At 45.9% G+C, this 15,920-nt stretch overlaps 3 protein-coding genes across 6 annotated transcripts in view; 2 read left to right on the top strand and 1 right to left on the bottom strand.

Moving 5' to 3' along the window:
• On the top strand, positions 1-14,433 carry LOC310769110 (FXYD domain-containing ion transport regulator 3-like). Of its 4 annotated transcripts, none has more exons than XM_083628220.1 (8): positions 1-200; positions 8,835-8,901; positions 9,155-9,187; positions 9,768-9,791; positions 10,223-10,297; positions 12,149-12,185; positions 12,391-12,422; positions 14,238-14,433. In XM_083628220.1, the coding sequence occupies exons 2-8, from the start codon at positions 8,859-8,861 to the stop codon at positions 14,255-14,257; spliced, it is 264 nt and encodes an 87-aa protein (XP_083484346.1). In that variant the 5' UTR covers positions 1-200; positions 8,835-8,858; the 3' UTR covers positions 14,258-14,433. The 4 variants fall into 4 exon arrangements, with proteins under 4 accessions (XP_083484346.1, XP_083484347.1, XP_083484348.1 ...); XM_083628221.1 differs by lacking the exon at positions 1-200 and adding an exon at positions 397-509; XM_083628222.1 differs by lacking the exon at positions 1-200 and adding an exon at positions 1,516-1,677.
• LOC310769052 (membrane-spanning 4-domains subfamily A member 4A-like) overlaps positions 1-15,920 on the top strand; it is a 639,318-nt gene that overhangs the window by 457,577 nt on the left and 165,821 nt on the right. The gene's annotated exons all lie outside the window — the stretch shown is intronic.
• LOC310768100 (uncharacterized protein) overlaps positions 1-15,920 on the bottom strand; it is a gene marked incomplete at its 5' end in the record, with an annotated part of 210,707 nt that overhangs the window by 140,297 nt on the left and 54,490 nt on the right. The window lies entirely within an intron of this gene.

Raw genomic sequence — 15,920 nt, 5'->3', positions numbered from 1 at the left:
CTTGCAGAGGAAAGGCGAGGGGGCCAAGGCGGCCCTTCCCTTCCCCGCGGCAGCCAAACCTGTTCCTCCTCCTCCTCCTCACCTGCCTTGGGTGTGGTCTGCGCTCAGGTCTGTTTAGTCAGGGAAAGGAGGGCCCCTCCCCGCCTCGGCTTTTTCCGGGTAGGATTGGCTCGCCTGCATTTGGCCTTTCTGCAGACGGGGTGAGTAGAGGGGCCCTTTGGAAAGAAGGGGGGAGCAGGATCGGGACCCGGCCTCCTGGCGGAGGGGAAGGTTTCGTTGCCCACGGTGGGGCTCTCTTGCAACCCCCGGCTTGGGTGCGGCTGCCCCAGGCTTGCACTTTGCTCTCTTTTTCTCCAAGGTAGAGAAAAAGAGCATCGTGCGCTCCTTGCGTGTGCGCGCGGCTGTTTCTGAGCAGAGCTGGCAAGCTGAAAGTTCTCCCCTGAAATTAGGGCCGCCTGGGAATTGTTCGGCGAAAAGAGCAGTTCATCTGACCAGGTCCTGGCAGCTCTGTAAGACCCGAATAAGCGTGTTCTTTGTATCTCTCTCTCTCTGCAAAAAAAGAAAAAAGCAAGCAAGCGGGGAGCGATTCTCCCAGAGCTGCTTTAACTCACGAAGCAAAACAAAAACATCAATCATGATGCGCATTAAAAGTATGGTAGCTTTCTGTGCTTCATCATAGTTTCCCTTTTCTAGAGACCAGCTGCTCCATGCTGGCCCTTATTTCAGATGGGCTTATACAAAAATAGTGTATTTAGGCCTACATGATATCTCTAAGGGGGTAAAACCCCAGCATTGCCCTGGATTTTGGATGAGCACAATTCTGTCCCTTTATGGGAGACTGAGGGACTGGTTCCAGTCCGTGCCACCCCTGGCCGCCTTGTGGGTAACGTGTTGCCTTTGTTGTGCAGACATTTTATTTTATTTGCCCGATCCATTTGACATAGGTTGGCACTTGTGTGGCTGCTCCTTAGTTATGGTAGGAAAGGGGCATAATTTTGGAGCGGCCGCTGTGAGCAAAGCTGGGATGTGTCCTTCCCATTGGAACTGATTTTGATCTGGAAGCAACAACTGGTGTGGTTTCGAATCACTTGTGCGGGATCCAAGCCTCTTCCTAGAGGGAAGCAGTTCCATGTGGAAGCTGTTATAAATGTGGGGACAAAAAGAGGCAGAAGTAATGAGCAGCTTGAACTTCAGAGCTGAAGTGAAGGCCCCACTGGGCTGCCAGGGCAATGGCATGGAAGGGGGGTATCTCCATCTCTGCATCTCAGTGGTGCAAATAGACCCCCTCTATGCCTGTTGTTGGCTGCCACTTAAAATGGCTGCATTCTACTTGATGCTGGAAATGTTGGTCAGGCTGGAGTCATTGACTGCAACAGGTTGCTTGGGAAATGTGCCTCCGTTCTCAGATGGTGGGCCATTGTGATGTACTCCTCTTTGGAATGTGGCTGCCTGTGTGTCAGGAAGCACCTATTGGATAGTGTCTGTGACCTCACTGACAATGAGAAGCCTGCTGGGGACTTTAGACTCAGCTGGCAAAGACGGATTCAGAAAGGAGCTGGAATTGAAAGGCAAACTGTCCCCTTCTTCTCCTCACATGGAATATGCATCTGCAGTTCAGATTTGAACCAGTCCTGAAAATTAATTATATACAGCTCCACAAAACAACTCCAGAACACCGTGAGTGACAAAAAAAATCCATGTTTTCATAGAAACACAAGGGCTTTGCCTTATAGATATGCACAGGTACACACACACACAGAGAGAGGGAGAGAGAGTCTGGCAGAGGATCTTCAGACTTTGCTTTGAGACTTTGGTCCCATTTACACAGTACTTCAGTGTGTTTTGTGAGTCCCCAATTCATGCAAGATTCCTGCACTGCACGTACACCAGTTGAATCTAATTCCTTTGTCACAATGCAAATAATTGCTTCACTGCTGCTGATAGCTGAAAGAGCAAGACTAGTCAGTTCCCCAGGAGCTGGGGGGTAGGTTTCAGGAACTAATGGTAGCAATTATATAGCTGCCACTCTAGGTGCAGCCATGCAGTCTCTAGACAGGCACTGTTTCTTGCAGGTAATGGCAGCAGTGTTTCTCAGAGGGGAGCAGGGACAAGACTTCTCAGTTTAGGTCTCAAAATAACCCTTCACTAGGCATGCTTGCAGGACTAGTCACCTTCTGCCTGGATATGTTAGCAAAGAAAATGTGCTTGCATGCCCATTCTTGAAATACTCATGCATTCCATATGCAAAATGGAATTATGCAAAACCGTGAATTGCAAAATTAGGAAGGAACTTCCTTTTGACATTTAAACAGCCATTTAAATCACTGAAGAGGCTTAATCCCTAAGCTACAGTAAGGTAACACTTTTATCAACCCTCCCCCCAAATGTCACAAAGTTGTGTGCAAGCTTTTGAGACTTGCGGGCTCATTGTTAAAACAAAACCAGGCTGGGGATAGCAACAGAGCATGATAAGTTAAGGACTGCAACCCTCACTGGCTTCACCCATTGGAGAGAGGGTGATGGGAGTTGTAGTTCAGCAACATCTGGAGGGCCACAGGGTCCCCATCCCTGATTTGAGGCCCGCAGTTTGCAGCGATTTAAGCATCCCTGTGTTTTATAGGTTTTCTAGACTTTGACATTGTTGGTTTGTATTGCTTTTGTTTTGGCTGTCACTTAGGAGAATGGATGCTTTTGGAAATAGGGTTTCTGGAAAAAGGGGCAATCACTCATTTCTGTGGTCTGAAACAACGGATGGTCTCTTGAAATAGAAAGGTGCCTGTAGATTCACTGGTGTTGTTGAAGAGCTGTTCCTAATTCTGCTTATTATTTTTAAAGGCATCATCTTTGGGATGATGGGTTCTGCCCAGGATGGGGAATTGCGGTGTTTTCATGCACTCTGTTGACTCGCATTTTGAAGACGGGGTTTGGGGTTTTCTGCTTCAGAGCTCTGTGTGTCTCGGGACATGCTTTTGGTCTTTCATTCAGTCCTGGTGCAACTTCATTTCAAATACAGTGGTACCTCAGGTTAAGTACTTAATTCTTTCCAGAGGTCCGTACTTAACCTGAAACTGTTCTTAACCTGAAGCACCACTTTAGCTAATGGGGCCTCCTGCTGCTGGACTGCCGGAGGCCGATTTCTGTTCTCATCCTGAAGCAAAGTTCTTAACCTGAAGCACTATTTCTGGGTTAGCGGAGTCTGTAACCTGAAGCGTATGTAACCTGAAGTACCACTGTAAAGACTGTTGCACCTTCAGAGGCAATAAGAACTGCTTGTGTGGTTGATGCAACATTTCTCTGTGTGCAGGTAGTTGTTATCTTGGCCCCTGTAAAGCGGAGACCTTTTTATATCCCCAAGCTATTAAAATCTCTTGTAAGCTTTAAGCAGTTTTGCACTCTGTTACTGTTTTTTATGGTGTGTTTATTTACTTTTATTATTGGATTTTAAGTTACCACTTCTTGCAAACTGCAAACTTTGTTGTAGGGCGGCCTATGTAAATACTATAAATGTAGCTCAGGGCCAGAACACATCCCTTGCATGAGAAAGGTCCCAGGTTCAATCCTTGGAATCTCCTTTTGCAGGACTGCAAAAGACTTTTATGAACTCTGGAGCGCTGTTGTCAGTCATTGCCGACCAGCCTTTCCTAAGCAGCTGCAACCTTGTGTTCTCTGGATGTTGTTGGACTACAGCTCCCATGAGCTCCAGTCAGCATGGCTTAATGGCCAGGGATGATGGGAGTTGTAGTCCAAAACGTTGGAGGGCACCAGGATGAGGAATGCTGGTTTTAAATTACCCAAACTGCACCAATGCTCATTAATTTGTCTCATCCCTTTTAAAAGTATTCTACTGACCATTGCAATGTTCTGTGGCAGTGAATTCTGTTGCAGTACTAACAATGAACTTTTTGGCAAACCCCACACCTTTTAAAACCATGCTTCTGATTGAATCCCGAGCCTTAAAAAAATGTGCTTAAATTTGGGGCTAGAAGTCCCATAATGAGCCCTGGCTCTGAACGGAGCAGATTCCTTGAACTTGCCGAAACTTGTTTGCTTTTCATAATGCTGTCATAATGAGTTAGTAACTGGAGATTTCCAAGGAAGACATTGTTCTGTGACTTGCCAATCAGATTATTGCCTTGGCACCCAATGAATTTGGACGCAGGAGGTGCAGCTACATCCAGCATTCCTTGCAATATTGCTCTCCCTCCTGAGCCGTCCATTAATAAACCATTTGTTTCTGAGATTTGTTTCCTGCATCACATTTGTGACGGCTCTAATCTGTTTCCCACTGGCACAAGGTAGGTACTGAGTAGTTAGTGCTTATATGTTCTAAGGCAGGGGTAGTCAACCTAGTGCTGTCCAATTTCTGCTGGACTGAACTCCCATCAGTCCCAGCCAACATGGCCGGGGCTAATGGGACTTGTAGTTCAACAGTATCTGGAGGGCATTGCATTGGTTACCGCTGTTCAGTGGCTTCTGAATCTGTAGAATTTATGTGAAAGGCCATTAACTACTCTTTGTAGCCATTCCACAATACGTGCATAGCTCCTTCTGCCTCTGTGGTCTGGGCAAAGTGTTTTCCCAGTCCAGCTCCAACATTCTCCCCAGAGTGCTTTTCAACTCAGGTTCCTGGGAGTTTTCCTGGGCCATATTGATGCATGGATCTCTGCAGGTGCACTTATCTTCAACATTTGACCCTTCCTCAATGAATCTACTCTTCAGGAGGCACCAGCTGGGGGACCCCAAAGGGAGGTCCCTGAGGAAGGAGGCTCAGAGCCCAGGGATTGGTGGTAGGACACTGAGGAGAGGTCAGAGGGGGATGATGGGGAGGAGGTGCTGGATACTGAAGGGACAACAAGTTTTAGCGAGCAGGAGGAACCTGTGACAGGGAGCAGGCTGTAGTAGACAAGAATCCCTGGAGTCTCCATCTCCTGCTGTGATAAGCTCCTCTACCCACTGGTCTCCAAGAAATAATAAGCAGGATAATGCGAAGACTGGAAGAGAGAACAGAGGTGCGCAGATGCAGTTTGAGACTGCTTGGGGAACTCCTCCAAGAGCCTTGGAAGGGACAGAAGGCAGGGACCTTCAAACTGCTTTATAGAGGCAAGACCTACTGGGAAGCGCTGCCGAGTTCTGTGCCGTTTCCTTGAATCAAGAGTTAACTTCACTGCCAACAGAGAGCCTTGCGCCTTTTGTGCTGACCTGCATCTGACTCCAGCCCTGACCCTGCTGGGAGTAGCTTGTGCCTCTTGATGGAGTAGATTCAGGGTCTCCAGCTGTTTTTGGACTACAGTTCCCACCATCCCTGACCACTGGTCCTGGTAGCTGGAAATGATAGGAGTTATAGTCCAAAATCAGTTGGAGACCCAAGTTTGGGAAACTCTGGAGTAGAGTATGGGTGGAGCAGCAGGTCAGAGGTCTTCCAGACCTGCTCAGCCCTTTCTCTCCCCAGCCCATGTTCCTTTGGACCACCCCCTCACTGTCATTGCTCTGCACCTTCCTCAAACTCTTCTTTGGGTGCAATTATGCCCCTTACAGCAGAGGCATGCCTAGCGGAGTGCAACCAATTCGGTCGCACCAGGCACAGGAATTCTAGAGTGCTGTAACTATGATGTCCAATGGAAGTCGAGAGATGGAGGGGCTGCTGGGTTTTGTTGTCGCACAGGGCTCCACTGATATTTGAGGTGCCAAGGTCTGCCACAGCTTATGGGGAAACTCTTTTCTCATTCCCATTATTTATAAATGCAAGTTTAGATATTTGTGCTTGGTGACACTTTTCTGCTGCCATCAATTCCCTTAGAATGTTTTAAAGACTCCTCGTAGCCTAGATGTGAGATTGAAACCAACACTGGAGTCAGAATGACTAAGGTGGTTTATCAGGGGGATGTTATATACATAAGGGGACACTGGTATTTATTTTGGGGGTCTTGGCGACAGTTTCCAAAGGGCTTGAGAGATGCTGTTACTCACCCAGCTTCCAGGTGGCTTTTTGCCTTCGGTTCCCTAAACATTCACTCCAGCCAAAGTCACTCACAACCCTGTTCTGCTACTGGGCATTAGGGCTGGGCAATATATTGATATATTGTCCAAAACTGGTTTGAAGTTCACATCGTGATATTTGTTTCAGAATTTTTGACCTGGCAATATATCACTATTCATGGGGGTTGTTTGTGTGTGCTATGCAAATATCATGATGTGGGAAAAGCCATGAAGCCAGCCAGTGTCTCTGCATAGCTCCATCCTTATTTCGGTATCATGATATAGTCATACCTCGGAAGTGGAACAAAATCCATTCTGGAAGTCCATTTGACTTCCAAAATGTTCGAAAACAAAAGTGCGGCTTCTGATTGGCTGCAGGAAACTCCTGCAGCCAACCGGAAGCTGCGGAAGCCCCTTTTGATGTTTGGCTCCCGAAAGAACGTTTGAAAACTGGAACACTCACTTCCGGTTTTTGATGGTTTGGAGCTGGAACGTTTGACTTCTAAGGTGTTCAGGAGCAGAGGTATTGACTATATTGCGATGTTTAGCTAATGATATATCATGATGTTGAAAACCAGATACTGCCCAGCCCTACTGGGGACAATCTTCCTCTGACCCCAAAGCCCTTCCGGTTGTACTTCTGCCTACATGGACACAGTTTAGCTGTTTCTTAAAACCCAGTTGCGTAATCTTCTGGTCAGACCTTTTCTCAAGGCTCCCTCTCAGCCTAACACAGCCACCAGCTTCCCTTCTTCTGTTCTTCACCAGCAACAGCTTAATATTAAGGCCTCAGCTATCCACTTCTCCCTCAGCTTTCCCACCTCTCATCAGCTTTAGCAGTTGGTGTTCTTTTTCCCAACTGACAGTTAACTTGCCCATTGTTCACTGACTACAACCTCCAGCCAATCACAGCCTGTTATTTCTCAGACCAACCAGAATGAGTTTACCTGATCCAGGTGACTCACTGTCCCTCTTCCTTCTAATAGAAGATGTCGCCAGACAGGTACTACTAACAGAAACATAGCAGCCCAAGGCCTCAAACATTTGGTACTTGCACTCTGACATCAACTGTAGAGGCAGGAACTAATTTTATTAGTGCTCTGTCTCGGCATCACACAGTTGACTTCAGTTCACTATTTCCAAAAGAATTTGTAAATATTTCTCAGGAAAGCGCCATCCCTTATGTATTTGCTTTACTCTGCTTTCCCTGCCACACGCTGTGAGTGACAGCGTAAATGCCACTAAGGACTAGCAACCATCTGATTAAATGATTCTAATCCTGTAACCATCACCCTGTTCTCCCAACTTACACCTGCTTTTCACAGTTCTGTCTCTTTAAGACAATATCCTTCTTCCTGTCCCTAAGCTTCTGGTGCTGTAGCTTGCTTGACTGCCCTGTTGATCCATAAACATCGGAGTAACTTGTAACTGGAAAACACTTTATATTTACTTATCTCTATCTCTAGCATCAGGTTTTTTGGCCCCTCTGGGCACCCTGGAGTGCTAAAGCAATGCTAAGAATGTATGTTCGGTTTGGAATGTTCTGTCCTAATTTTGTTTTCTGATTGGCTCGGGTAACCCTGTAGAGTTCTGAATGCCACTCAAGTACAGACCGGTTTTGCTTGTTGCGCTTCACTCTCTTTCAGTTTTGTCTTAGACACGTTGTGTTGTTTTTTTAAGTAGAGATGGTTTTTAGAAGACATCTGAAGGCAGCCCTGTTTAGGGAAGCTTTTAATGTTTGACAAATTACTGTATTTAATATTTTGTTGGAAGCCGCCCAGAGTGGCTGGGGAAGCCCAGCCAGATGGGCGGGGTATAAATAATAAATTATTATTATTATTTGGTGTAAAATACACTGTCCCCCCCCATCTCTTTGCAACTGGTTGGCAGCTGCTCTCTAGAGTCTTGCGCAAGAAGATTTCCCTATCACCTACTGCCTGGTCTTGAATGCAAAGCATACACTATATCACTGAGCTAAATAAGGTTGTGTTGCTGGCCAACCCAGCAATGGAATCTGCTAAGAATTTGGGAGGGGGCACATTATCACAGAGGATAGGGCTTTTCCATCTTCACTGTCAGGGGTGTAGTGAGGATTTTGGTTGGTGGGGCAAAAAGTTGGCTGAGCTTTTTTTGGGGGGGGGAGGGAGATTGCCCCCTAAAGCTTCTGCTGGGGTAGGGCAGAGCCTCAGTTAATTGAGTACTTTAATGCTTTTCAATTTTTTTGTAAATCGGGGGGAGGCAATGGCCCCCTATCCCGCCCCTCGGCTACACTCATGGTCAGTTGTGTTCAAGTCCAGCTTTCAAGCTTTTCTTAGGCATCAGTTTTGCCATTGTTTAGGGAAGTTTTTAATGTTTGAGGTTGTATCGTGTTTTTAATATTCTGTTGGGAGCCGCCCAGAGTGGCTGGGGAAACCCAGCCAGATGGGCGGGGTATTATTATTATTATTATTAATAATAAATAAATATTGTGAGAACAAGATGCCTTTGGCCTTCTTACATTCTTAAAGGTAGGGAGAGGGCTGAGAGATGTTCGCAGGGAAGCTTAACCCATTTGCCGCCTCAGCCTCTGGGAGAAGTGGGGCACGAATGGAACAAATGTTCTTGTGAATGGCATATATATATATACAGTTCCATTCTGGTCCCAAGGGTATGGCCTGATGACATGTGAGGCCACCACTCTTGCTGAAGCTAAGCAGGTCTGGGTTGGGTCTGTTCTTGGATGGGAGACTGCTTAAGAAGGAAGTACATGTACGCTGCCTTGGTTTGGGGGGAGAAGGCAATGGGGGGGGAGGCAGGGTATAAATACTGGAAAAACTAGAAAACTAAATGAATTCTCTCCATCTTCTTTCCTCACAAAGCTCTGCTTATCCCTACACACCAATATGAAACCCACCACTATGGAGATCCTGCTGCTTCTCTTGGCTGGTAAAGTTCTCAGAATTGTCCTCTCATCTTCTGCTCACTTCCCCTCCCCAGCCCCGTGAAGCTGGCACTGAAGCTGGTGCCTGTATCTTAATGCTATTCAGGGCCAATGAGAGCTGTGGGTGGAATGCCCTTCCACAACCTAACCATGTTAGGCTTCTGCACTGCAAAGGGCAGCTGTGAGTAGGGAACTGAAAGCTGGGGGGCTGTAGTTATGCTATCAAATTACAATAACTCTTTTCGTTTTCTTCCGTAGCATTCCCTGTCCTGGGGGCCAATGATCCTACTGGTGAGTAGCTGTTGGTATTTCCTGTTTGTTTTTGGGGTTTTTGTATACATTACTCTAGATGTGGCACAGGGGCTCCTTAACAAGGACGGAGAACCTGTGGTCTTTCAAATGTCAGACTTCCAACACCAGTTGGCATGGCCAATGTTCAGAATGGCTCAGGAACACAATACCTCGCGGACCATTTCTCTCCATGTTATGTACTGAAGTTCTCACCCTGGGCCAGCAGGGGGATACTGTAGATAGTTATGCAAATAAGGGATCGAAAGTGACGTTCAGTGATTGGATAGTTTTAGATAATTGTTACAGTTACATTGTACTGGAGCTCTATATAAGCAGGCTGACTGAACCCTTCAGTTCAGTTCTGTTCTGGCCTGTGAATAAACAAGAGCTGTTTGAAGAATTGCTGTGTCGTCTGATATGTTCACCCACAACTTAACACTCCATATGAACCAACCCGGACCCTGAGATCTTTGTGTTCAAAGAACAGTCAGCAACACACCTGGGTTCTTATAAGAGGGCTGTTTTGAGGTGTGAATCCTAAGGCTAGGATGTTCTAACGTCTTTCTTCCTCTCTCTTCAGATCCAAACAGCCCCTTTTATTACGGTAAGTTTGAGTCATTCTTGGCAGCACCGTATAATCCATCCTGAATCTTCTGGCCAAGAGCAATTGTACATAAACAGATGGTGTGCTTGTTTACAATAGGAAGGACTTGCCATGTTTCATCTGTCTTGTGTGCAAGAGTGCTAATCGTACATTGGAACACATCCACACCAGCTCCTTGAAACCCTTAGTCCTATTCTGTATTTACCCCCTGCAACCCCTGATCACAACTACAAGTTCTTCTAAATGTTTCCCACTGAGTAGTTCCTTAAGACAACTCTTCCATAACTCTCTGCCTAATAAAAATCACCAGAACATCCCTGATTGGTGGATATTGAGTGGGTGGGAAAGAGGTTTATAGATTAGTGGGAGAGAATGGAGTGAAGATGCAAGTATCCTAGACAAGACCAAACCTCTCCTCTTTCCTCCTGCAGACTGGTACTCGCTGCGTGTTGGCGGTTTGATCGTTGCTGGTGTACTCTGTTTTCTGGGAATTGTTATCCTGCTGAGTAAGTGAATGCAGAAATTTATGGGGTGGGAGGGAGGACGAGTTGGTTTAGAGGCTATTGGCAATTGCTTATACAGTTTGGCTTCGCACTCCCTTAGGTGCTAAATCTGTGTCTGGGCTATACACCACTGCAGTGCAGAGATGTGTGAGCACCACCAATTATCCTTCCATGCAGAAAACTGGCACATTCTATAGAAAGCTAGGCTTAGAACATTTCTGTCATAAGAGGTCTGTTCTGTGTGGAGGAGCATGCAATCCTAGGTGCCTTCACCCTGCAGTATTTTATTCATTTGCAAAAAAAAATATTACACTCAAGGCAGAAACTCAAGGCAGATCACAACAGCAATGAATTATTATTTAATTATTATTCATTGAATGCACACCCCAGCCTTCCTCCAAAAGGAGTCCTGGGTGGCAGCATGAAGCGCTTTAGCTGCAGACACCCGATTGATTGATTTATGTATGTTCATTCACATATATTTTCAGTGCTGCTGTTCAGACAGAATGGTTTCCACTGTGATTCTGCACCCATAGTAACAGCAACAGTAAAATCATTTTAGAAAATGAAATACGTGTGCTGCTTCAATTTGGGCTCGGCTTTAGAGAGAACCTTATCACTCACTGTCCAAGTACCCCTGCCGCTGCAGCATGATTTTTTTTTAACAGATAATACTAAGTTAAAATCTGAGTAGACCCATTGAAATGAATGTACCCAAGTTAACCGTGTCCTTTAATTTCAGTGTGTCAGCTATGAGCATGACTAACAATGGATACAACTCAATACGTCTATTATTTTTGTATTTACTTACTGAGAATGGCTTGGGTCCAATATTCGCTGCCTGCTATCACAAGGGCGAGTTCCAACATTGAGCAACAGAGGGATCCAGTGCCATGGATTGCACAATCTATAGTGCAATGACGTTACCAGCAACCTGCTGTTGCATTTTCTTGTGCAGCATACCGTATTTTTTGCTCTATAGGACTCACTTTTCCCCCTCCAAAAATTAAGGGGAAATGTGTGTGCATCCTATGGAGCGAATGCAGGCTCCTTGGCTTCAGCGATAGCAACGCGAAGCCTCTGAAACGCAGAGGGAGCGCTCCCTCCGCGCTCCAGAGGCTTCGCGTTGCTTTCGCTGAAGCCTGAAGGGGCTCCGTTTCTCCTGCCGCTTCGCTGAAGGGGCGCTGAGCAGAGAGGGGGAGATTTTTTTTTTTCTTGTTCTCCCCCTCTAAAACAAGGTGCGTCTTATGGTCGGGTGCGTCCTATAAAGCGAAAAGTACGGTAGTTGCTCTGGCATAAAGCATTTCTGTAGTGGAACAAGTACTGTGTACCTTTTAAGTGACTTTAACTGAGCACTACACTGGATACAACCCATCATCCTCTGGCAGAGTGATTTTTGCTCTTCAACCAGAGCAGCAAATGGATAGTTACTTAATTTATTATTGTCGTATTTTTTACTACCAAGAGAAGCAGTTGTGGAATAACTTGATCAGCCTTGCCTACTGGCAACCTTAACTTGGAAAGGAGGGGGCACTGTTTTGGGAAGGGGAACACAACATGTCCCACTTTGAGCCAGCTCCATCACACAGAGATACCATATATCAGATCACCTGTTGGCCTCTGTAGCCTACGGCAGCTTTCTATAACTGGGAGCCCTGGTCTACAACTCCCCCCTGCCCCATACTGGCTGTGGCTGATGGAAGTTGTAGTCGAAAACTTCCAAAAGGCAGCCAATTGGGGAAGGCTAGCCTAGAGTCTCTGTGCAAACCTTATGCAAGACACCTGCATTTTGTCAGCCACTGCTGATAGCTAATCTGCCAAATCCTTATGCTATTTTTCATTCTCTCTTCCCAGGTGGAAAGTGCAAATGCAAACCTAAGAGGAAAAACAGGTATGATGAAATTGCTCCCATAGGTTGTAGGGTAGCAGGAGGGAGATGGCAGGCACTGTGGGTGGCAAATTAATAGGTGGCAAATTTGAAGGGGTATGATTCTGAAGAAAGTAAAGTCCTATTCCCGCGATCTTAAAACTGGAAGGAGGAATGTTGATGGTTGTCTGTGGCTTCAACCTTATTAACTTGTCCTCTTCCTTTGTAGTGTCCACACCATGCAAAAGCTCCCACTTGCAGGTAAGTGCTCCTTTGGGTATGGAGAAGTGATTGGAGGGGGGGGGGAGAGTCTACTGAAAATGCCATTATTCACCCCTGCTGGGGACTGCAAAGATTAGCATTTCTTGAAGCGGATCATGGGTGGAATGCGATGCTGCTGCAACTTCAGCCTGGAAGCCTGAGTCGCCTCCATCGCATGCACCAGGCCAATGGAGAACAGGGGTCCCAAATGAAATTTCTAAGAAGGAATAGATTTTGCAGCAGAAAAGAGAACTGTGCAAATACTTGCAGCATCTGGGCATGAAATACCACATGGCCATTACCTCCAGAACTGTCATGCAAAGAATCCCAATCCCTGTGTTGCCGGTTTTAAAAAGTGCTGTGTCCTGACCCTTGTTGGAATCCACCCTGTGAGAAGGGTATTGTGAGGGAGATGATGGGTGAGGAGAGGGGTGCATTTATTTTGCCCTCTGGTGGCAGCTGCGGAGTGCTTGGCTGCAGCGTTACCTGAGCAGGAGGCTTTTTTTGGCTTGCTAAAGATGCTATCAGATCTTTGCCCTGAAGCAAAACCCGAGGTACATTTGCAACGGCTGTGGAAATAATTACCCGCCCATCACCATATGGTTCCAGAGCGGGTCACAACAATGTAGAATACTACAGTGGTACCTTGGTTCTCAAACTTAATCAGTTCCAGAAATCCGTTCCAAAAGCAAAGCATTCCAAAACCAAGGCGCATAGAAAGTAATGCAAAAAGGATTAATCTGCAAAAAGGATTAATCTGCCCCGTAGAAAGTAATGCAAAAAGGATTAATCAGTTCCAGACTTTTAAAAGCAACCCCTAAAACAGCAATTTAACATGAATTTTCCTATCTAATGAGAACATTGATCCATAAAATGAAAGCAATAAACAATGTACTGCAGTCACACAATCATTCAATCAATCAGTAGCTGAACTGGGTTCCACACAGTTACAAAAAAAAGAGCCGCAAAACAGAAACGCAAAATAAATAGCAAAAACAGACAGACCTCAGCGTAACACTCAAATCGGAAGCATAACACTCAAAATGGAGCACTTTCGGCTGCTGAAAAAAGTTCACAAACCAGAACACTTACTTCCAGGTCTGCAGTATTTGGGTTCTAAGTTGTTTGAGTACCAAGGCGTTTGAGAACCAAGGTACCACTGTACATTAAAAACACTCTGAAGAAAAGTTACAGTCTGAGCTAGAGGAGATCCCAAAATATATGTATCTCGTGCCAAAGGCAAGGGTGAAGAGATGCCTTCAGCCTACAACGAAGGCTGGATAATGAAGGTGCCAGGCACTCTTCTGTGGGAGGGGAATTCCACAACTTAGGGGCTGCCCTGGAGAATGCCTTCTCATAAGACACACACACACACACAAAATTCTAAGGGCCATGGAATGACCAAGAGGGTCTCCTCTGCTGATCTTAACACCTGAGGGGGTCTGCAAGGAAGGAGGGTGTCTTTTGGATATTTGGGGGCCTAAGTAGTTTGGGGCTTCAAACACTACAATGAACACAGTGAATTGGGCACAGAAGTGAACTGCTAACCAGTTACAAGGGTTGTATTCACACACACACACAACTAAAGTGAAACTTGGAGGTTCTTTGTGAGGCAAAACATTGAAGAACTTTTGAGGGAAGTGTGTTAATAACACCAGTAAAAATGGTGTGTGTGTTTGTTCGTGTACACACTTTGTTCAGCACAGGTTTTGGCAAAGGAAGGTGTACAGTTCTGAATTCTGTTTTGGCAAGAGAAGGCATCTTAAATATGCTGTGCTATCTAGTTCTCCTTCTCTCTATCTCTCTCTCCTGTAGGAGAAACCAGTGAATGCTGAGTGAAGATAATGACTGCTCCCACTAACATACCAGCCATACCTGACTCCTCTCTCAATTGATATAACACACTGGATCTTTGAATGTTTTTTTGGGCTCTCACACCTGTATTAGGTTTTGTTTTGTTGGTTTTTTAAAAAAAGAAACATATAATAAAATTCTGGTGTTTTTCCTGAAATGGATGGTCTTGGGCTCTGCGTAGATAATTCTGATTTAAGGCAGCAATGAGGGTCCTCTCTCTCTGTCTCTGGCCCTTGGGACAATTACCAGGCTCCCCCAAGGCCGCCACCCCCGGCCTTTCCTCACATCCACCTTGTGTGCTTTTGCCTGGCTGGAATATGTCCTTGAACTTGAACAATGCCTCTTGCCAGCCTGGAGGGAGGACAAAAAGAAGTGTATGAAGTCTACTGTACAAAAAAGTTGTGTCCATGTTTATCCTTGGTCCCATGTGACATGTGATCCTTGGAAGGCTGCCCAAATTGGGGATATGGTGGCCCTCAGGTTGAATTAAGGCCCAGTCACAAGGCGGCATGTCCAGAGACCAGAAGCACACCACTGAAGTTTAGCTGTTGTCGCTACACCATGAGAGAGGGGAAGCCCAGTCTTCAAAAGGTGGTTCCTTTGCCTGTAGAAATTCCCACCGATTTAGTCAGCGTGTGAGGATGTTGCATGTAGGACATGAGACGGGAGGGAGGGAGGCTTGTGTCTTGCAGAAAGCATGGGCCATTTCCAGGAGAGTCATATCCCATGTTCTAAGACAGGAGTGGGGAACCTATGGGGCTTCAGCTGTTGTTGGGACTCACAACTCCTGTACAGATTCAGACCATTGGTCCAGCTAGGCTGGCAGTGTCTATGCTCCGTTAGCGGCTGTCCAGGGTTTCAGACACAGTCTTTCTCCCAGTCCTACCTAGAGATGACAGTGATTGAACCTGTGACCTTCAACATGCAAAGCAGATGCTCAGCCACAGCCCTTCCCTAAGTTGGAAGGATCACATTTGTAGGGCCTCACCCTGTTTTAGTGTCTTCCAAGCTGCACGGAGCCTGGAAGCTGAAATCATTTCTGGGTTACACAATTCACAATTTTGCAGATTCGTAGTTCATCACCCAAGGCACCATGTCTCTTAGTGGCAGCCCAATGGCACCTCTGGAATTTACTTCCTTGCAGTCTCCACTAGACTTGCAGTCTGTGGACACTTTTGTTCCAAACACTTTTGTTTCTTAATTGCAAGGCATTACTTGAACAATTTTCTGCTGGCTGAATGTTTACAGCTGATGCGCTTCCAAATGTTGCTTACTGCAATGTACTCTGGCTTAATTGCTTTGAGCTGTAAGCCGCTTTGGGAGGGTTTTGTCCTAAAAGGCAAGATATAACTATCCAGAAATGAAGTGAATAATAATAAAGCATGTTGTACAGAGCAAACTCTCCTTTATATTGCTGACTGTATGCATGCGAGGTTACGAGAAAGATCCCAGTAGAAGGAAAAGCAATGCTAACATCACAGGATGCAGACTTCATATTTTTGTATAGTAGATCTCTGCTGCTTTCTCTTCATTTGACAATTTATAGATGTGTCTCTGCGGTTCTTAAATCCTTGAATATGAAGGCTTGGGAGGCAGGTGTATTCCTGCAAAGAATTAAATCCAGAGACACTAGAAAGATGGCCT

The sequence above is a fragment of the Podarcis filfolensis genome, assembly GCF_964270895.1.
Source record: "Podarcis filfolensis genome assembly, chromosome: 8".
Classification (NCBI taxonomy): domain Eukaryota; kingdom Metazoa; phylum Chordata; class Lepidosauria; order Squamata; family Lacertidae; genus Podarcis; species Podarcis filfolensis.
This window is presented reverse-complemented; position numbering and strand designations above follow the sequence as displayed.